This window comes from Poeciliopsis prolifica, unplaced genomic scaffold (genome assembly GCF_027474105.1).
Source record: "Poeciliopsis prolifica strain line A6 unplaced genomic scaffold, Auburn_PproV2 SCAFFOLD074, whole genome shotgun sequence".
NCBI classification, from domain to species: Eukaryota; Metazoa; Chordata; class Actinopteri; order Cyprinodontiformes; family Poeciliidae; genus Poeciliopsis; species Poeciliopsis prolifica.
Window position 1 is genome coordinate 915,013 of NW_026562449.1, and position 22,214 is coordinate 937,226.

The window sequence follows — 22,214 nt, forward strand, 5'->3', positions numbered from 1 at the left end:
TTGTTTTGTGTTGATTGCTCCTGTTAGGTATAAATTGAGGTGCACCAATTAATCGTCTGATTGATGAATCAGCTCCAGTTTCCTTAATTTGGGGAAATCAGCAATCAGTCAGTTCTTACATGAGAATACGTTCATGACAAAGTCTGACCAGTCAGACTTTGTCATGTTTGACCAGTCAGACTTTGTCATGTTTAGCAAGTTTTTAGACCAAAAAAAAAAACCTGTATCAGTCAAAATGTGAATCAGCAGGTCAAGCTTTTAAAAAACTGGTGAATGGCCAGAAAACTGCAATCAGTGCAGCTCTCGTTATTAAACTTTTACAAGGCACTGCTTTGGACACATTTTTTGTATTTTGAGAACGCTGCAATTATTTAAAGAAAAGTCTGATTATTGTAGGATCATCTTACACATGAGATTTGGTTTTCTTCAACTATTTACACAGATACTCAGTTATCTGTGAAAAGAGCTGACTGTGTAAAGTCTGTTTGGAATGAAAGCCTAACTCTGATTTTCCAACTCCCTCACTTCAAACTGAGCAGAGGAGTTCCTCATGGATGTGTGCTCAGTCCTGTCCTCTTTAGTCGTTTGGTGTGTGACTGAACTGATGGTGTTCATTAGCATCAGGATGAAACAATGTGAAGATCAGAGTGAGGATTTAACTGCAGAAGAAATTAGACCCTCAACTAAAATGATCCAGCAGTTCTTTAACATGGCTGTGGATTAACAACTAAAGTCCGAGAATAGTAAAGAAAGAGAGCTCACAATGTGAGCTTTTTTTAATTTTATGATTTTTAATTTCTTGTATAGCTTGTTGGATGGTGCTAAACAATAAAACATGTCTTTCCTTCCGTACTAACTTTCTACACCAGGTTAGATCTTCATACCGTTTGTTCCTTCCGCCTTGCTCTTGCTCAGCTCCCGCAGCTTATTAATGGTGAGTTGGCGGATCTCCCTCATGGCCATCACGATGTCGTAGTCTCGCTCCAGAGTCTGGCGAACCTCAACGCCCATCAAGGAGTCCAGGCCCAAGTCAGCTAACGAGGCGTCAGCATTCAGACAGTTCACATCCTGTACGCCTGTGAACGAAAGCCACACAAACACAGTGGGATTTATCCCTCATCACTTCAGGACAACAGACAAAATGAGACTCAAAAGAATAAAATCAAATTGTGGGAATCAAAAGCCATTCTTAATATTTCCAAGAATTATTCACCAAATATTCTTTTGATTCTTACCAAGAATGTGAGCGACAGCATCCACCAGGTCTTTCTGACCCCCTGCTTCACTCTTCACTGTTATTCTCTCTGCCAACACAAAGCTGGACATGACCGGCTGCTGTTGGTGCAAGAAGAAGTCCAGCACCTCCAGACAGGAAGTGATGCGTTGCGGTAGGGTTCCCCCGATCACTACATCGTTTCCACCCATCGTCTCCAGCACCACGCCCACATCTCCAATGGCGCCCCACTGAACTGCTAACCCGGCCAATCCGTCAAAGCGCCGCTTTTCACACACGCGTTCCATCACCGAGTTGGCGTAACCGTAGTTACTTTGGCCGGCGTTTCCACGCCCACAGCTGACAGAGGAGAAAGCCACGAAGTAGCTAAGGTCTGGACACAACTTTCTTGTTACTCTGAGGAGACATTGGACATAAATGAGACATTACTGCATCAGCAAGGAGGAAACAGAGAAGACAAAAAAAACAACCTTCTTCAAAATACAAAGCGGTGCAGTGAATCGTCTTACTTGTCCAGATTCATGGTCCCGTCACATTTTGGTTTGCTCACTTCAAGAAATAGCTCAGGCGTCAGATTCTCCAGCATGCCGTCTTTCAACACCTGAGGATCACAAAGCAAGAGTTTCACTGAAAAGCAGGAGAACTAAAGGAGAACAAAAAAATATCATTTTAAAGAACTACACAAACAGATCAAACATCAAAAATTGGACCATCAACCATAAAGTCACACACTGAACATTCACAGCTAATTATCAGGACTGCAACATGAAGAAGAAGCTAACAGAGGGTGTTACCATGGCGAGATGGAAGACTCCACCCACTGGGCCCAGTGCACGCGCCTCAGCGATCAGTTTCTCCGTCCCCTTCATTGTGCTGATGTCGCTGGTGGATACCACAACGTTCACACCCTGCTTCTGCCACTCGTCGACCCGCTTTGCCTGGTAACCTGACACAAGACCAGGCAGAACAACAAACTAATTACATGTGCATCTTCACTCCTCGTTGTTGTGCTCTGATCGGAAGATCAGGTTAATGGGTTCCATTGTGATGCACATTTCAGGATGAGCATAGAGTCCTGTGACCTCTGATCTTCACAAACAGAGAGCTCTGTTTCTGTCTCCTTTTTTCAAGAATGTTACCTTCTTCTATTGTGCCTTACCATTCCTGATGCCTGATCTAGATGTCAGCACCAGTTTGCAGGCTCCTCTCTCAATCAACCACTGAGCAAGCTCCAGCCCAAAGCCTCCCAGCCCTCCAGTGATGATGTAGGAATGGGATGGAAGGCAGAAAGTCCGACAGATAGCAGGAAGAAGCAGCGGGGATGCGGGCTGAATGGCTCCGCCCTTTTCCGCAGAACGGATCTGTGTAAAGACAAGAGATGTCCAGATGTCACACAATCAGAGAAAAGTATTAGTAAAAAAACTACAGTTCTTCCAAAACCCGACAGTCTGATATCTCTGAAAGTCAAAGAGCACCAACCTGCAGGACAACTTTGCCGATGTGTTTTCCCTGGGCCATGTATCTGAATGCTTGCTCAACGTTGTCCCTCTGAAAAACTGTAGTCCTTAAAGGCTGGACTACACCTTCCTCAATGCCTTCCTTCAACAGCTGGGACACTTCCTCCCACTCCCTGTTGCCTTCTTCGAACAGAGCATCCAGCAGGATGCCATGAAAGGCCACATTCTTCAGGAACAAAGCCATACCTGGGGACGGCCCAAAACAAGACAGCTGACACTCAACCGGCTCAGAGTCCTGACAATTAGCCAAACACCAGCAAGCTTCCCTTCACAGGCAGACCCATACGTCTCATTTGTAATGACTAACAATGTGTTGACTGTATTCTTTATAGTACTTGGAGTGTCAGAACTTTCCGTACTGACCCAGTGGATTGTTGTTGGAGAGGTCGTATTTTCCGATCTCCAGGAATCGTCCGTGTCGGGCGACACAGCGAATGCTGGCCTGGAGCTTCTCCTCAGCCAGAGAGTTTAAAACCACATCCACGCCTGAAACACGCAGAAAACACGACTGAGTGGGGATTTCTCATTGGCTCATACACAAGAAGAAAATCACAAGAAAGATGGGGGCTTTTCCCCCTTTTCACCAACAGATGATAATGAAAATAATATCACTAAAGAGATAACAGAGATTGTGCTGAATTTGATTGTCTACTGTATTTACTATGCCAGCCTTAGGAGGCTGAACGAGGGAACTGCAACAATTAACAGCCAAAAAATAAGAACAACCTAAATTCCAGACCTATATCTAATCTTCCTTTCTTACCTAAAACTCTTTATAAACTAATAGCTAATCAAGTATGTGAGCATCTAAACAGTAATGAAGAGTTTGGAGAGTTCCAGTGAGGTTTCAGAGCTGACTGAAACAGCTCTGTTGAAAGTAATATTCTCCTGGCCTCAGATAATGGACGTATGTCTGTTCTGTTCTGTTCTGGTTCTGTTAGACTCCAGTGTGCTTTTGAAAATTCTAAATAATTAAATATGTTTCAAAATGTTCTCAATATCATCACATTCCATTTTGTTGTTGTGTCTTTATTGTGCATCTAAACAGGAGGACATGGTACCCATTGAAAGTGGAGGAAGTGTTCACTGGTCCAGTTCCAGCTCTATGCTTAACCAAAAGACTGAGGAGAGAAAACCTGACCGACTGACAGCAGAAGTCTGAGACGAGCCGAGTTCCACATTCAATAAGATTCAGAATAAACAGGGACCAGATTCCACTTTAAGGTAATAAACAATCTTTAGGTCTCTGACTCAATGTGTGCAATAAAATATTATTTCAGCTTCATGTAATGTGAAGCTGAGTGTCTTTTCAACACTCCTGCCCTTTGTGTAAAAACAGAGCTAATAGATCAAAATGTTAAAATTCGTTCTTTTTTTACAGAGCATTTTATCACACCTGTTTCATAATGACAATTTTCTCCAATGTATGATAGAAAATGAGCAATTTTCTAAATTCTACAGACAGCATAACATAAATGATGTTCTCAATATCATCACATATTGCTCGGTGTGCTTAATAACAGGATTTGTGAACATGAGGTAGGTGCTGACCTTTGCCCTTTGTGTGGAGCAGAACATGCTGCTCAAAAGACAGATCCCTGGAGTTAGCGAATGATTCTGCAGACAGCTGAGGGAAGCGCTCCTGCAGGTAGGCCCTCTTCTCTGCTGAGCCTAATCAATCCAAACAGTAAGATATTCATCAGAGCCTTGTGAGGTTACTATAGTAACATAAATAATACTTTTTAATAAAAAAAAACCCAAAATATTTAAAGAGAAAGAAATGCAATCAGAAAACTTGACAGAAGGACAGAGCACGGTGTGCTGACCGACGGTGGTGAAAACTCTGCAGTTCTTGCTGAGTGCTATGGCGATGGCAGCCTGGCCGACGCCTCCAGAGCCCGAGTGGATCAGGACGGTTTCACCGGGGCGGAGCCTGCCCCGCACCACCAGAGAGTAATACGCTGTGGCATACACCACTGGCACCGAGGCCGCTTGCTCCATGGTCCTGCTCAGACACACACACACACACACACACACATACACACACACACACACACACACACACACACACACACACACACACACACACACCACACACACACCACACACACACACACACACACACACACAGCTATGAGAAAAATGACATGTCCTGTAAAAATAAACCAACCTTTTCCCTGCACTATGACGTTAGATCAGACTGAACTGTTCCTGTTTCAGGTCAGCTAGGATTTCCATAAACAATTCTTAGCCCCTTGTGACTAATCTGCTGGTGTACTGAGGGACGTCGTCTCTTAAAGACCTGAATGTCACCAAACCTTAACTTCACTTCCAGGCTGATATACTGAGACAATGCATCAGTATTTCTACATGATGTTCTTTCCTTGTATCATTACTCTGTGAGGTGCACCAGCCCTCCTGCAGTAATACACCCGCCCCTGTGCTTCACTGCCTCCAGGATGGCAAACTTCCTCCTTTCTCCTCCACATGTAACAACGGTCAATATGGCCAAACAGTCCAGTTTCTCTTAAAGGTTCTTGTGGCACTAGCCACCTTTATACATTAACAGCTAGACAGGAAGAAGGGCAGAGAAAGAAGAGGAGGAAATGCAGTCAACTGTCTGTGGCACGTAACTCCACCAGGTGTTTGCTAATTGCTGCTACTGCTAGTCTGAAGGAGCTACAGAGGGGAAGGTGCAATAAGAGGTGCCCTGTGAGGCAGAAGCTTACAGTAGGAGGAGCTTTGTGGAACAAGCTTTATGGGACCAGGGTTTTATATATCCCTGACTGGTTGCCATGGGAGATTGATCGATTCCTCAAACATGCAAGAAGGAACCTCCATAATAATAATAATCTTATGCTGAGGGGAACTGTGTAAAAAAATGAAATAAACTCTAGGTACACACCGAGTGTGAGCAACAGTCTGAATATGTTTTTAAGGTGGGGATGACTTTAGAACATGACGCAAGACTCAAAAATGTGGATTCTACAAAATAAGACCCTTTACGTGAACAGGTGTAAATAAGCCCCTCGGTCAGGTCTTTAGAGAACATTGTGGAGGTCAAACAGAGCCACTGGAAATGTTGGCAGTTTAACATTTATCAGCAGGAGTGACACTAACCAGCTGAGGGGAACTTCCCACAGGAATCGTTTATCAGCCTCCACAGCCGTAGCCAAACCTTTAGCAGGCAGCAGCCCCATGACACGCTGACAGCTGGAATCACGACCAGAAAACTCCATCCCCAACAGGCACTGCTGCAGAGCCATGTCCCCTAAACATACAACAACAAGGAGGAAAAATGACTTCTCTGAAGGGAAAGCACACAGATAGGATGGAGTGGGTTATAGTAATACTTTCTGGACATGTTCAAGAGGAACTATAGAGGATCTGCACCAATGTGATGAATTTATAAAAACTAATAACTGGTCCTCACACCATGCAGGAGTACCTGCCATTAGATCATAACTGGTCTTTTTACATCTCTGTGGAGAACTCTTGACCCATTCTTCTTTGGAGAATTGTTGAAATTCAGTCACAGGATCTTCCTGAATCATTGGCCTAGTCAAAGTCACGTCACAACATCTCAACTGTTCTTTTCTTCAGTAAATGTGAGATGGGCCCTTCTGTTCTTTTGGGTTTGAAACTTTCACACATCTTAATTTGAAAATATTTTCCAGATGAGCTCATGCTACAGAATTTCAATATTATGAAGATGCTTAACCTCCATAATAATAATATAATGTCAGCGTCATCCTCCATAACTGTAACTAATGAAGGGCAGTGATGTTGATAGCTACCTGGGATAGCGTCTGGTGGCAGTTTGCCAGTAGCCAGCATAATGTCTCGGAAATTAAGTGCGCTGTAGTAGACGTGACACGTCTGCAGGGAGGGTCTGCTGGGGTCAGAGCGGCGGGGGGGGGAGGCGATCCAGCGCAGGGAGGACAGGTCACCTCGAGTTAACACGTTGATGAATGCAGACTCTGTCAGTTCCTCCTTCAGGTCTGGAAAACAGACAAACAATAGCTGAAGGGACAAAACAAAAAAATTCTTCAAATCTGGTGTATTGTGAAATAGGTCATATTTTCCAAGCCACTGATACACATTAGGAATGTCTATTACTACTGTAAACCTAAAATTATGGATACAAGGAGCAACAATGGAAGAAATTGCTGCTGTTATTTATATGAAGCAAGTTTTGATAAACTGATACCGTGGGAGACAAGTTGGTGTCTGAAAGTTCCCCACTGTCCATCTCTGAAGACATTCATGACCAGGTCTGCTTCCAGCACCGAGTCCAGGGACTTCTGGCCCGGCTGGAGGCTCGGTGCCGCTGAGGAGCCGTTCAGGTTGGACACAAACATGCAGCTGGGCACAAAGAAGAAGAAACAAACACATTTAGCACAGATAAATTCAGACAGATAAATAAACCCCAAGCTTAGGTTTTATCTGCCTCACCGTATCCGCTCTCCCCCAGGCTCCTGCCGCAGGCAGTTTACCATCCCAACAATCCCACTGTGAGCCTGAGAGGCAGTCAGACACACAGTGTGGTCCGAGGAATCCGACAGGATCTCCTGGAACACAGAACCACATCAGAACCAGATCAGAACTGGATTCAGAACCAGGTCAGAAATCTGACCACAGTCCTGGTCAGATTTCTCGGGTCAGTAATACCTTGGCTGTTATTCTACTACAAACAGAACCACAAACGTTACAACGAATAAAAAAGGAAAACATTTGATCTGGCTTTTCGTTTTTAACAGGATCCAGAAAATGTTCTTTTACATATCAATAGTGAAGTGAAATTCTGGAACAGGAGAGCTAACAAATGAAAACATCTGCAGATCTGAGGGCACATCAGTGAAGAAAACCAGCTGGAACCCACCTTGAGTTTTTCTACCCACAGAAAGTCGGTGCTGTCCACAGGCAGGTAGATGGCCTGCTTGCTGGGAGACTTGCGGCGGCAAAGGAAAATGACGGAGCCATAGAAAGACTTCCTGACAGCTACCAGGGCCAGGTTGGCCTCAGAGAACACGCTTTCCCACTCAGCCTGGAGGAGAAATACAAAGAAAACACAGTAAGTCGTCATCAGAAGGAAGGAACTTCTTGAAAAAGCTCTATTATATTACTAATTAGTATTTTTATGTCTCACTATTTTTATGACATCAAAATCATTACTATCATAAAATGTTTTCCATGAACCTGTGAGAGCAGGCTACATTGCTCGTTGCCCTGGGTGATGCTGGTGAGGAAAGCCACCGTCTCTCCCAGAGTCTGGTCCTTCAGCAGGGTGTGGATCAGAACAAAGCCCTGCTCTCTGGCCCCGGAGGCCAGGTTAGCCACAAGCTGTCTGGGGTCCGTCCTCAGGGGACCCCATGCGTGGTTACACACCACCAGGTCCGCCCCGGCAGCTATCCTCCCTGGAGCCGGCTCGCTAAGAGGGTTCCACTGCGCTGAAGCCACAGCAAGCTGCTCCAGCGCGGCTTCATGGGCGGACAGCAGATCCAGGTGTGTTGCTGTGGCAGTGTAGTCCACATGTAGCATTGGCTGAATGTTGAGGAGGGGAACCACACGGGAGAAAAGCTGGCCATCGTTTGCAAAAGCCTTTGGGTGTAAGAGAGAGGAACAGGTTATGGGATGCATGGATCACGATGAAAACTGCTCATATCCAGAAAAATCTCAGATATTACCTCCAGGACTTTGATCCTCCCAGGCGTACAGTTCTCCATGCTGATGTCCAGGCAGTGACGGAGAACAGGATCCTCCAGCAGGCCATGCATCAGGCCATCCTGCAGCAGGCAGGCCTTCTCCTGGACAAGGACCTGCTCCAGCTCTGACTGGAGGTTTCCGTTGAGCTCCAAGCCACACAGCAGGCTGAGCAGGCGCAGCAGGCAGGGCGCCGACGCCTCCTGGTCAGGTGGAAAACCCAGCAGGTCGCCGGGTAACCCAGGAACGGCCAGCTTCACACCATGAGGAGCCAACTTCAGCTGTAGTGTGTGAATCAAAGCTGCAGAGAAGATGTAAAATAAATCATAACACAACTTCTCCACTTCCAGTCTTTGAAGAGGCAGTATTATGTGGTTTCTAGGCACAGAGTGCAATTTTATAACACAATCAAATAACTATGTTACCTTCTGTTGTTATGAAAATGCTGAATATGTCAAATATAATATATTGATATAAAATTTGATATAAGATTTGACTTTGTAATTTAACACCTTGAAATTGGGCCTCTATCACTTTAAAAACTCTGCTCTTTCTGAAACTCCGCCTTCAGGAAGTCATGGCAGCACAGCTCCTCTATTAACCGTTTACTATTGTTTCACCAGCGTTGCACTGAGAAGTAGTTCCTATAATGAGCCCAGCAGATGCTGTTCCACCAGGTCTTTGCTAATTGCTAATGGCTAGTCTGAAGGAGCTGAGTGGGGGAGGTGTTGCTCTGTGAGGCAGAAGCTTGGAAACTTAGAAACTGGCGCTTCGAGGAGGAGGCAGTATGTCCATCAGCTGTTTTGCACAGCTGAATTGTTGCCATGGGGACTAAAGGATTTCTCAAACATCCATGAAAAAAAATCAAAACATTACTCCATATGTTTTGGATGAGGAAATAAAATTATAACATGATGTAAAGCTCAAAAACATTGATCTTACAAAAATACTGCCTCTTTAATGTTTCCATAGAGACTGACTCAAGCTTTTCATTCATTATATTCTGACAAAGCCATCAGCTACACCATCACACAAACAGACAGATATTATACAATATTTACCTTTGCAGATGTTGAGCTGCTCCATCAGGCTCTGATTGGTAGCCAGACATTCTGTCATCACATGCGGGACAAACACAAACTCCTCCAGAGTGGGGGGGCTCTGCTGCTGCTGTCTCCGGGGGGCCACAGTGGCATGCAGACCGGAGATCTGGACTCCGCCGGCAGCAATACTGTCCAGGCAGCGGCTCACGTGGACGTCAACAGCTACGGCAATGAAAAGGTCAATGATGAGCTCAGCTTTCAAGACACAAACGGACAGCTGACCTTCTGTCTGGAGAGAACCAGAAAATCTGCTGGTTGACTGACTGGTCAGACTTTCTAGGAGTTGATGACTTAGAAAAAGATAAATGTGATAATACATTCCCATAATTAAGAGAGTGTCACTGGTTTAAATAGTACATTCATCAATAAGGGAGAAAGGTAGGGAATAATTGTAGAACCTGATGTGTTTCACATTAAGTATCAGCAGTAAACCAATAATTTACCTTGATTACAGGTGATTTGTTGGTTCACCTTTAATATGAAGGCTGGGGCTAAGCATGAATTTTTTATAAGAATTTTGATTTATTGTTGTCTCTATAAATTCCAATTAATTATGTTTAATACCTTCCCAAACTATTCATCTTATCAGGATTGTTATTTCTACTAAATTTTCCACTGTGTGTTTATTGATAATAAAAATTTGAAAAGATGACCAATTCCAGTTACTGTGTGCAGTTTAGTCATACAAATCAGTTTTTTATGTGTCAGGTGTCCGGATTACAAATGGAAGTGTTTTTCAAGAGCAGTATTTGTGTTTGTGATGCTATGATTTCTGTGCCATGCAGTCACAGCCTGAAAATATGTAATACCTAAAAAACAAGAAAGAAATGTTCTTCAGAATAGTACCACAACATATTGTCCATATCACCAGTTAAGTTAGTTAAGACCTAAAAGTGTCAAGTTTGAACATAGCAGTTACACTCACCTTGCAGTTCATCAGCATACTCGCACACTTTGTCCAGGTGGACAGCAGGATTGATGCGTACAGAGCGGATTCTGGTCGGCAGGCGCAAACTGCGACCTGGTAATCCAACCACCATCATCTGCAGCATGGTGTCCAAAAAGGTCACCCAGTTTCCTGTCCACTGCAGCTTTCCACTGTCTCCTGGAAACAAACAGATCAAATATGATATAGTGAGGTACACGGCGGAAAATTTTATTTTCTACCGTAAAGCTTAATAGCATTTGCAGAATGAACTTGTCTAAGGGAGTCACAAGTGTTTCTCTAATCTTCTGTCCAAAAATCTTCGTAAAAAATTGTGGAGTCAAACCCTCGTGCGCAGCGTCTAATTTCCAGATCATCTTGTGCGTGATTTTGCTCCAGCAATCCTGACTCAAATCTCTCCATTGTGAATCCCACTAGGGTTCTGCAGAAATCTGCTCATGATCAACTTATTGAAATAAGGTGAAGCAAAGGATTGGGGAGCACTGATAAAAGACAAGAAAGTTGGGCACAAAGATGGAACAGCCCAAACTGGATATAATTTGGTACCAGTGCCGGTTTATTGTATGCAGGGATCTGCCACAATTGATATGGCTCGCCATCTCGCCTGCGACTGTGGTCTTGTCATGGATTGGTTGAAATGTCCTTATAGGAGGAAGAATCCATGAACCAATCAACAAAGGCAGTTTGCTGCCAATCAAATCACTTGTGTGCACTATCTGGATGCTTTTTTGGAGTCACCATGAAGCGTCTTAAGTAGTTTAAACTGAAGAGTTTAAGCTCTTCAGTTTAAACTACTTAAACTTAAAGAGTTTTGTGCTTGAAGTCGATTTTAAAAACTCAAAGTGAAGTCAAATATCTTTAAGGCAAATTTAAATTTATTTCCATCACTACAGTTTTATTCTTAAATTATCAGTCAGAGCATCACAAAAAATAATTTTTAAATCCTAAAGAATGCAGGGATACTGTTTTACCTTCACTGCTGGACTCCAAGATGCCTTGGAAAGCCTTTCCATAGTCGTAGCCACGCAGTCGCAGTTCTTTATAGACGTCATTTGACTTAAGTTTCATGTTGGAGTCATTCTTTTTGTCAGTTTTCTGATTTATTTGAATATGGAATGATTGAAGGTCTGCATCCTCAAGGATGTCTACTTTACCTGAAATGAGATGATATGTAAACCGCAGAAGTAAAAGATCTTGATTGTGTGTATTTGCTAAAAATCTGAAACATAACAAAGAGGCAAACAGCTCTCACCACTGACAACCAGGTTTCCATTTTCTGAAACCTCAAACTTGTTGGTGGCTGGCATGAGGTTCACCTCCAACTGAACAGAGCCTGCATGAAGAGAAGTTTGAAGATTGTCAAAATGGCTGACATTTTGACAGAACTGATACAAACAAAATATCTGTCCTTTCAAGTATCCATTTGAATCAAAATCTTCTGAATTTGGTTCACAAACACTTAGGCCCTCCCGTTTTAAAGCACCTGCACCAAAAAGTTTGAAAAGAGGAAATGGCACTGAATTGGAACTTGTAGTACTGTCACAATCCTGAGACAGTGAAACAGCTTAACATGGATAAGTGAGTCATTGATCCTTGACTGGTATCCATGCTGAGCCCTGCTGGTCTCTCACCAGTCTTTGGCAGGATGGTAGCCCTGTGGATCTTCACGTCCTCAAAGCTGATTGGAGTGGATTCCATTATGATCCCACGACTCCTGACCAAAGTGCGCCAGGCCAGCACAAGGTAACCCGTTGCTGGGTAGAGAAAGCGTCCATCGATGCAATGTTCAATGAGATAGTTGTCTGATGACTCAGAGTTTATCTCTGTTTCAATATGAGAGACAATGGAGGAAAAAAAAAGAATCATAAGAAATCTAAATGAGCACACAAGCAATGAAGCTGAACACTGCGTTTTTACCAATATTATAGACGGCAGTGGATTTAGATCCTCCTGAGCTGTGGGAAAAATGTTCTACTTTGGGGACATCCCAAACCTGGGAATGGTCCCACTGCACTAAGGGAGAGATCATCGGAGTGCCAACTGGGACAGGACAGCTCACCACTGGGTACAGGCTGTTAGCATCCAAGTTGATCCTAAACAAGTGTGATTAAAAAAATTCAGACCAAAACAATCCATGGTGTGACAGCAAAAATTAGGAGGCAGAAAATAAGCTGAAATCCAGAAGTCATACTAACAGTAAGGTTTGAGGTGCCCACTCACCCATTCATGTAGATTTTGCCAATGTTTGAGAGGAAGAACTCCAGGTTGTTAGCATGGCCTCTCTTCATTAAAGGAAGGATGGAACATGTTTGCTTCAGGCTCCGCTTAAGGATGGCCTAAGAGGAAAACATTGGTTTAGTTATTATTTATATCTCTACTAATCCAAGATCAATCAATTTAGAAAATTACACATGCCATGGATACTGGTGTTTTGAAAGGTGCTCATTATGTGGATCAAAATTAGAGAAACTAAAGATTTTTTGAGGTATTGAAGTATTTTTCCTGTTTTGTATTGAGCATGTATAGTGGGTTCAGTTATGTGGAAATCCCGGTGTTCTACTACATTATATCATTGTCTCTTACTGTTTGTTTTTTAATATAAAAATATCAATATGCTAAAATGAATGCTCTATGCCTACTCCTAGTTTTTATGTTTTGTGCTGCTGGTTTTTGCTGAGATCAATTAGTGTATGCGCCAGTGTTAAATGTGTGAGAAGGTGTGTTATTTTTCTATTTTCTATGCCTCTAAAACAAAAATCTAAAGTCTTTGATGACAATGTTTGTAGGCATTAGCTTGACCATTGTTGAGGAAGAAAATTTGTCCTTCAGGAGACACAGGGTCTGGATACCGGTGCAAAGGATATATCTACTTCTTAAGTGCGAGTTTAATGTGATGCAGCGTTTTAGATCAATTCAGCCAGCTGGGTAAGAGCTGACAGGACAGATAAGGGGCTCTGGCCAGTTTATCTGTTGCCACTCTGACAACACACACACAGTATGGTTTTCTTGGTGCTTACTGTTCAGAAGGGTGTCTGAATAATCTTATTTGATTATGAAGTATGAGTAATAGATTATCTATCTAGGAAGTCATATTATGGATTGTATGAAACACATTAGTGGACAGGAAGATGTATGTTTTTGATGAGTGAATAACATTATAACACATTTATAGCTCAGAAAAGTCAATTCTACATAGTATTGCCCCTTTAAGAATATTTAGGTATTCAACAGCTATTTTAAAGACATAACTACTCTTCTTTTAACATATCTGGATTTGATTAAAACTTATGTAAAAAGTAAGGATGCCATAGCAATGCTTTTTATAGTGAAGTTCTGCAGTAACCTCTTTTAAAAAGACATTATATTATTTATTATTTTACACTTTATCTACCATTAGTTAGGAACCATTAGCAGACCACAAACATATTCATAACTCCATCAAATAAAAAGCATCAGCAATCTAATCCCCTCGTGAATGATGATCTACTATAGACAAACGGCATGAAGCTACTATAACTGAATACAGTATTTTACATTAGATGGAAGTACCTGCAGCAGAGCATGAGGTGCGATCTCCACCACCACAGCATTGTCAGGCACCAGACTGAGGGCCTCCTGAAACAGCACAGGGCTCAGCAGGTTGTTGACGTGGTACTCAGCTGAGCTGAGCATAGCCAGAGGAGAGTTCCACTCAGACTGAGGGATGCTTGTGCTGATCCACCGAGGGGAGCGCTCCCGTGGCTCCTTGATCACCTTTAACATCACAGACAGCAGTAGATATTGATGTGAAACACACAGACTGAAAAGCAGTTAATGAAGAAACCTGACATAGGCGAGAGTCGTTTAAGGTACAGTATCTTATGCGGATATAATCAGAAAATATATATGCTGGCATGTAGCATATTATGGCACAGAGTTCAGTGCCATTGTAACTTATCAATTAGTGTATTTAAAAGTTACGTTCTCATATATCTACCAATGAAAACCAACAGAACTGGATTTATTTCGCATTCAAAAATGTCTTATTGAATAAGAAATTATGTCAAAGTCAGGTAAAGATTAGGAAACATTTTATTTATGAAATAAACTTATTTCCACACATTTACTGAATGTAAACTTACATAACACAGACAGATAGAAAACAAAAGCTAAAACTACATCTATTGACAAATATCACTTGGGATTTGGACACAATAACAGACAAATATTCAGCAATTCAACTGATTAAACCCCAGGAGCTCTTAGAGGTTTTTCAAAGTTAGTGTGAAAAGGAGTCTTATTCCTTCTCTAGTTTCCAGCTCTCACTCCGAAACAGAGAAGACCAGAGTTCAGAAAGAAAACAGGGTCCAGTTACATCTCACTGGACACATTCAGTCTCACTGTGGCCAACAACACAGGTCCGATTGTCCTCTGATCTAGGTCACCGGTTGGCCAGAGCCCAACACCCCACCTTCGTCTTTTGAGATGGAGGAATATTGGCACAAGTCCTTTGAGTTGGCCCTGACGCCACACACCATTGGACCATTCTAGAACCACTGGGTTCTGATCCAGAAATCAGTCAAAAAAGGAGAAAGTCTACAAGACAGAAGATGTCTCTGGCTGCTTATTGGCAAAAACAATAAGCAACAAGGACCGGTCCTTACTACCCTGGCAGTCCATTTCACATCAGGAACACCAGAGCAGTCAGCAGATGGAATCAGACCAGAGTTGTGTGATATAACGCTCAGATAACTTTATCAACAAGAAGACCTGATTTTCACACCGGACCGGAAAAACATTCTCCCAAATCTTTCATCTCTCAAGACAATAACGCCTCGAATATGCATTCAAAGATGAAAGTTAGCATTGAGATCTGATTTAAGGTTTAAAACTATTCAATTCAGATTCATATCATTAAAGGATGTATCATATTCAGTTAAAACTGTAATTAGTGCTTCAATTGGTCATTCTGATTCAACTGCCTACCTCTGTCCAAAGAAGCAAAGCAACAATCGGTGCCTTAATGGACAAATAAACTGAAAATCAACTTGTTTTCTAGGCAAACTGTCTAAATTATCGTAGTCTCTATGTTGTTATGTAAATGGTGAAATTTTCATTTAAATTTGTTTAGTCCTGCAATATTCGACATGGGTCGAACGGTGGGTATCGCAGTTGAATTTTCTTATTGGTTACATTGGTAGATTCTCAATGGCGTTACAAAACACATAGGCCATTTGTAATACAGTCAAGTCAATAGAAGAAGAAAAAAGATTTTTCCATTGTAGAGAAGAGAACTCTGGAGACTGAACAGCATGCCCCGAAGACGGCTAGGAAATCTCACCTCACAGGTGCCTTACAATCTCAGGAAATGTGTAGTGCAGTTGCTCTAAGACAACTTATATGTTGGATTCTTCTGACTTCCAGCAAGACTGCGTACCTTCTTCAGAGCAGCCAGCAGGTTAGGAGCGATGGAGGCCATGTAGTGGGAGTGGAAAGCCACGCCGGCACTGCGAACCTCCTTTGCAAACACTCCTTCCTCTTTTAGTTGGGACACAAACGCATGGACTGCTTCCTGCAGAAAAACACACACACCACTAGCTAAGAAAAACATCCACAGGCTGCGAGATTAGCATCTTCTTTCTGTAGCTATTGTGTATATTGATGTGGAAGAGACAGCAGGAAGTAGCTTATGGCACTGGGTTGGTTTATGATTCTGAACTGAAATCATTGCCATTGCCCTTTTTATTATGTTATTATGTTAAATTCATGAATAAAAATATTCATAAAAATTAACAGGATGTGAACAAGATGCTTCTCCAGTAGTTTCATACTTTTCCTTTTCCATACAATACTGCTACACTCTTCTATTTGAAAAGCTCTTTATAAATAAAATTTGACTGATACAAGACTCAGTTTTAATCTGTGAGCTGAGAACCAGTTTGTGTAAACTTGCACAACGCTGGTTTCAGCCTGTTTGAACTTTCTCCCATCTGTGCTTGCAACACAACACAACAGCTGTACTTACAATGAGTTCTAACTTGGCGCTGCAAGCTCTCACAATACACTCTCTATACAATGTGGTCACTCCCTGGCCCAGAGCCAATTCTAGTCGAACAGGTTAATAAACAGTCACTCTTAACAGGGTATAGAGAGAGTGCATTCCATCCTTAGGGTAAGTTAATTGCTCAGATGATAAACATCTTTGTTCAAAAATAGGTGCATTTCCAAAAATCAGGTTTACTAATGGAACAATTTTGCATAACAAGAACATTATCAGACTTTGTACGTTCACTCAGCACGTAGCCTTAGCTCGTGACATTTAATGGAGGAATTTGTTAAGCCTTCGGGTTTATTCCATCTCACTACAATTACCTAACCTGTTTATTGTTATCTGTTAAACACTGGCGCCTTATTTTAATCACTGACAACCTACTGGAACTTTTCCAAGGAGAGGTCAAAAGGAAACCTATCTAACTGATACTTTAAAGACTCCTTGACCTACACGGTTTAACAGACTAAACAATACTAGTGTTAAATAACTAAAGAATTCAAATAAAATTCTTAAAAGAAATAATAACACAATTTTTACTTCACAGGTGAACAAACTCGGCACATTGAGTTTGGAATGTGTCTTTAATTATAGCGCACAAAAACAGTCGAATATGAACAAGCAGAAAAAAATCTGCATTAGAACTGTATGAAAAAAAAAGAAAGCCTAACCTGAGGGCCTGAGATGGTAACAGAATCCTCAGCATTGTGGCAGGCAGGAACGACTCCCTGAGGACACTGAGCGATGCACTCCTCCCAGGTCAGCCCTGGAAAAAACAGGAGCTTTACTCAACTGTTAAATGTTGCTAACCAAGACACAACGCAAAATCTGACCAGCATGACAACATATACTGAGATCTTATTTTACTGCCGTACAGAGAACAACATCTATATTTGATAGTGCAGACTGAAGTAATGTCATTTACAGTTTTTATTAAAACTTCAAACAGAATCGATCATTTTGAAACATCAAAGAGATTCAACCCAAAAATTAAGATCTTGGACAAATTAGGTAACATCACTGCCATGTTCTGAAATCTAATCAAACATTAGATGTGTTTAATGTTTCCAATGGGTTTCAGGAACTGGGTAGCATCCAGAGGGAGTTAGGCAAGGTTCTGTTATGTAAATCGTCTGTGGGACAAACAGCTCTCCGTCGTGTGAAACTGCCTCCTGCAGAACTAAAACTGAACTATGACTGGCTGCAGATGAGCTTGAAGCTGACCGGTTTATTAAGAAGGATCCAGATATCTGATATTCCCGGTGGAACTGGAAGTCCTTATTGTTCTGATGGTTTTTGATGACTGTAATGTTTTTCTTTAGTTTAGCATTTTAATTTTAAACCTATAATCATATTTGTTTCATGGAACCAGACACTCATCCCTACAAACATAAATCCCATCCATCCATTCCATCCATCTACTGTCTTCTGGTGGTGGAGCTACTGTCTCTTTAAAAGCTCCTGCTCTTTCTGAAACAATTCCTACAGGAAAGTCATCACAACACAGCTTCTTAATTAAATGTGTGCACATTAAAAGCAAAGTGAAATCAGAGTTCAGTTCCTTGTTTGTACTCACAAAATTGGCAAATAAAGTTGGTTTTGATTCTGTCATGCTCTTTAAAATGAATAAGAATCTTTTTATAGTTAGTTTCGACCTCAGTAAGCTTTAAAATGAATCCAGATTGTTTCTACCAGGTTTAAATCTCAGTAATTTGTGCTTCAGCCATCATTGTATTGGCTGTTGTGGAACCCAGCCTCTATCAGTGGAATCATAGACAGTAGACAGAGCTTATAGCTAGATTCCTTACCAACTGCAGCCATGCCTCCTGGAGGTAGGTCGGCCACTTTGATGCAGTGACCTCTCCAGTATGCGGCCAGAATGGCCTCGCTGTGGCTGAAGGAACCATCAGCGTATCCGCAGGCCAGTTCTCCCACAGAGTGTCCTATGATGCCATCAGGCTGAAGACCCATCTTCCTGAGCAGATCGATGAGGGCTATCTGTAAACACCATGCACAAACCCAACACAGTTAAGAGCTGCTGCTCGTAGTTCACACACTGAAGGAGAAGAAAGGCTGTGTACCTGTATGGCAGCAAGACCAACGAAGGCGTTGACAGTGTCCTCAAAAGTGGCATCATCAGCTTCACTGAGCAGCTGAGACACAACCAGTCCAGTGTCCTTCAGAGCAACGTCAGAACGCAGAATGGACTCTCTGAATTCCGCCAGCTGCATGAGACTACGGCCCATACCTGCCCACTGGGTTCCCATACCTGTGGACAGATGCTAGTCTGAATCCAGCAACTACAATAAGAAAAAACACCTTCTGTGTGTCTGGGGAGTTCAAATAAACTATAAGTTTTTTGCCTTTTCTCCTTGTGCTGAATCACACTGAGCTTTCTGCTCAACATTTTTGGTTGAATTGCTGGAACTTAAAGTGTACATTAAGGCAAAGGTTTGATTGTTTTGTCTTGGTTTTCACTAGATGTACACATCCTTTGAATTACAGTATTTTTTTACAGATGAAATTCTAAACTGTGCCCAAGCATGAACAGTTTATGCTTGGGCATTATGATGGGGTACATTAGTTCTTCAGTGCCTCAAACACAGCGACACTGGCTTTAGCTAGAACAGGAATGTTGTGATTACATGTTGACACTTGTCTGATTGTATGACTAAATGAACGTGAATGATGACTCACCAGAACAGATGTACCACAGTGGTCTGGCTGAAGTTTGCAACAACTGAACCTCCTTTACGTCATTCTGAGACCCGAGAACAACGTAGCCTCTGTAGGGCATGCTAGCAGCCGGGATTTCTGACACTCTGCTTAGCAAAGATAAGAAGTTTTCATCGCTGCTGTGTTCCTTCCCCTTCTGGATGACCGCGTTCACTGCAGCCTCGGTACGGCCGCACACCGGAAGCATTCTGGGAACCGTCCGTGGAGTAGGTGAGTTTGTTGGTTTGCTAGCTGGGCGAAGAATGACATGAACATTGGAGCCCCCGAATCCAAAAGAGTTGATCCCTACAATGCCCCCCCGAACGGGAATGGGCCGGTCAATGACCTGGACCCGACCGTCAGTAAGGGCAGGAATGTCAGGATTAGGGTGAGTAAAGTGCAGATTAGGAGCCCAAATGCCTCGCTCCAGAGACAGAACCACCTGAGGAAAAGATGAAAAAATCTGTGACTGCAAAGGAGATGACAACACTTCAGAATTTCTAACCCAAGCTTCTTATTTATCCATCAGCCCACAAAGAGGAAGTCAACCAAAAAGATTTGAGAAACTTGTTTGGTCTCTCTGACATTGATCAGAGGTTTCCCATATCAGTCTCAAGCCTGATGGTAAGAGGCTTTCTGATTTGCTCACCTTTGCTAGGGCAGCCAGACCTGAAGCAGGTTCTGGATGGCCCATGTTGGATTTGGTGGAGCCAATAAGCAGGGGCTCTCGCTTTGCCTGACAGAAAACACCGACAATCCCGTTCACCTCCTGCGGGTCTCCGACCTGCAAGCAGACAGCAGAGATGCAGCAGAGACAAGATAATCCTTGTGAAATATTCGAGACAGATGAGAAAAGAACAGTGTGTGGTGATGGAACATCTAAACAGATTATGACACCACAAGTTGTGTATTGACCTTTGTTCCAGTGCCGTGGGCTTCGATGTACTCAACTTCTTCAGGGGATACATTGGCCTCGTTATAGAGCGAACGAACCAAACTCTGCTGCATGTCACCTGAAGGAAATGTTACACCTGGGGCAACAAGAAGCCTATTAGAAAAGCGAAAAGAAAACCTGGCAAATAAAGTGAATACAACATATTCAGTCCACTTACTAAAAGCATTTAAATCATGAAGCTCTAATAATTTGCCTTTATTCATACATCAATGTATTTTATCCAGTATATAATGTTTCAGAGTCTGTAAATTTACAGACTTCAGGTGGGTCTACTGACCTTGTTCTTTATATCCATCCGTATTGTTGCCAGCATTGATTACAGTTGCGTAGACTCTGTTTGTTGCAGATCGCTTGGTCAGCAGCACCACGACTGCTGCTTCAGAACGGCAGTATCCATTTCCTAATTAATAAAAAATGGTGACGAGACAACGAGTACAGTCATATACTAGTCACTTGAATTTGTAGGAATGACTCAATTTAATTTTGACTAACTTTTTAAAAATATTTTTGGGCCAAATTCGTCTACCTGATGCATCGAAAGACTTGCAGGTCCCCTCAGGACTCAGCATCCCCAGTTTCATGAACTGGACTGAAGTATTTGGCTTAAGCAGCAAGTTGACTCCTCCCACCAGGGCAGCATCGATGTGGCCCTGCCGAATCGCATGAAAGGCATTTTCCAGAGCCAGCAGGCTGGAGGAGCAGGCTGTATCTATGGTAACGCTGGGACCTGGAGGCAATGACATAAAAGTAAATCAACAAAAACGGGGATGCAAAAACTGAATAGAATATGATTGAATAGACGTAGCTTTCCACCATCAGTGTGTGAATGAATGAATGTGGTGTGAAGCACTATTGGGTTCTCCAGACCTGATAAAGCAATATAGAAGTACAGGCCATTTGCCATTTACCAAAGAAATGTCCTTTATTGTCCCTCAGAGGGGAAATTCAGGTGTAGCAGCAGCAAAGTAACAAGATATCAAGTCTTGTATATTCACACAAAGATAAAAGAATAATATATTCAAAACTAAATGAAGAAATTAAGAATAATATACTACAGAGACCCTGTCTCTTTTGAAATGTACATGAGTAAAACACACATATGGAAGTTGAAGGCAAGCTACTGTGGTTGTGTTAGTCGGCATATATAAGTGTTTTAATGTTATTCTGTTGTTAAAATGAGAAAAGATCCAGCAAACATTTAAACATCAGCACTTCCGGGTATTCTGAACCCCTGTGGACTGGAAGAGTAGCTGATGAAGATTTAGAAATCGACAATGATCAGAACTGTTGTTGGACTGTGTAGCAATGCATTCACATTTTATCATGGCTGAGGAACTCATAAACTGGATCAGATGCTGCTTCAGGATATTGCAGTTTGACCACACAAGATTTTCACAGGCAACTTTCTGCCATTGCAATTATTATTCAATTAAATCTTTCCTGGAGAACAGTAATTTTTCCACATATCCATAAATATCCATCCAGCTGAGGCCTGTTTGTCCGATTGAAAGTATTTTTTGTAAATATACTTTAAGCAGCCAGGTGTTGGATGTACTTTTCACTAACCACCTATTTCTGTAGTAAACATTTATTTAATTGGTCCGATGGAATATTCCAATCTTAAATGTCATGTTTTCATGAACTCTGAGCAGAAAATTATAAACAACAGAAACAGAAAACATCAGACAGAGTTGAATGAATCTATATAATCTGTTCCACTCAGACATGGAGTTATTGAAATAAACAAAGTAAGTCTTCAGTAATATTCTCATTTATTGAATGCGACTCCATGCATTCAGCCACTAACTGTGTATGCATACCTTTGAAGTCGAAGAAGTAGGAGAGCCTGTTGGCCAACATGGCACGCTGGCAGCCTGTCATGCTGTAGCCCAGCAGCTCCTCTGGGTCTCTGCTGAAAGCCTCACCGGCTTCAGCACCGCTCACTCCAACATAGACCCCCGTCCTACTGCCGCGCATGTTGCTCGGATTAAGACCTGTTGGCAACGGGTTGTT

At 42.3% G+C, this 22,214-nt stretch overlaps 1 protein-coding gene across 1 annotated transcript in view; it reads right to left on the reverse strand.

Moving 5' to 3' along the window:
- fasn (fatty acid synthase) overlaps window positions 1-22,214 on the reverse strand; it is a 30,822-nt gene that overhangs the window by 4,091 nt on the left and 4,517 nt on the right. The window contains exons 4-37 of the mRNA XM_055021109.1: window positions 22,022-22,195; window positions 20,728-20,928; window positions 20,479-20,601; window positions 20,162-20,277; window positions 19,896-20,030; window positions 19,229-19,688; window positions 18,613-18,800; window positions 18,340-18,529; window positions 17,203-17,297; window positions 15,920-16,054; window positions 14,053-14,256; window positions 12,724-12,839; window positions 12,421-12,596; window positions 12,135-12,326; window positions 11,756-11,836; window positions 11,475-11,657; window positions 10,483-10,662; window positions 9,516-9,719; window positions 8,439-8,755; window positions 7,951-8,352; window positions 7,634-7,798; window positions 7,207-7,322; window positions 6,962-7,116; window positions 6,549-6,752; window positions 5,872-6,022; window positions 4,578-4,756; window positions 4,303-4,422; window positions 3,115-3,237; window positions 2,714-2,937; window positions 2,394-2,595; window positions 2,029-2,180; window positions 1,744-1,835; window positions 1,236-1,630; window positions 885-1,076 (exon numbers count right to left, since the gene is read on the reverse strand). Of these exons, the coding sequence (XP_054877084.1) occupies window positions 885-1,076; window positions 1,236-1,630; window positions 1,744-1,835; window positions 2,029-2,180; window positions 2,394-2,595; window positions 2,714-2,937; window positions 3,115-3,237; window positions 4,303-4,422; window positions 4,578-4,756; window positions 5,872-6,022; window positions 6,549-6,752; window positions 6,962-7,116; window positions 7,207-7,322; window positions 7,634-7,798; window positions 7,951-8,352; window positions 8,439-8,755; window positions 9,516-9,719; window positions 10,483-10,662; window positions 11,475-11,657; window positions 11,756-11,836; window positions 12,135-12,326; window positions 12,421-12,596; window positions 12,724-12,839; window positions 14,053-14,256; window positions 15,920-16,054; window positions 17,203-17,297; window positions 18,340-18,529; window positions 18,613-18,800; window positions 19,229-19,688; window positions 19,896-20,030; window positions 20,162-20,277; window positions 20,479-20,601; window positions 20,728-20,928; window positions 22,022-22,195 (6,342 nt within the window). The remainder of the gene's footprint in view (window positions 1-884; window positions 1,077-1,235; window positions 1,631-1,743; window positions 1,836-2,028; window positions 2,181-2,393; window positions 2,596-2,713; window positions 2,938-3,114; window positions 3,238-4,302; window positions 4,423-4,577; window positions 4,757-5,871; window positions 6,023-6,548; window positions 6,753-6,961; window positions 7,117-7,206; window positions 7,323-7,633; window positions 7,799-7,950; window positions 8,353-8,438; window positions 8,756-9,515; window positions 9,720-10,482; window positions 10,663-11,474; window positions 11,658-11,755; window positions 11,837-12,134; window positions 12,327-12,420; window positions 12,597-12,723; window positions 12,840-14,052; window positions 14,257-15,919; window positions 16,055-17,202; window positions 17,298-18,339; window positions 18,530-18,612; window positions 18,801-19,228; window positions 19,689-19,895; window positions 20,031-20,161; window positions 20,278-20,478; window positions 20,602-20,727; window positions 20,929-22,021; window positions 22,196-22,214) is intronic.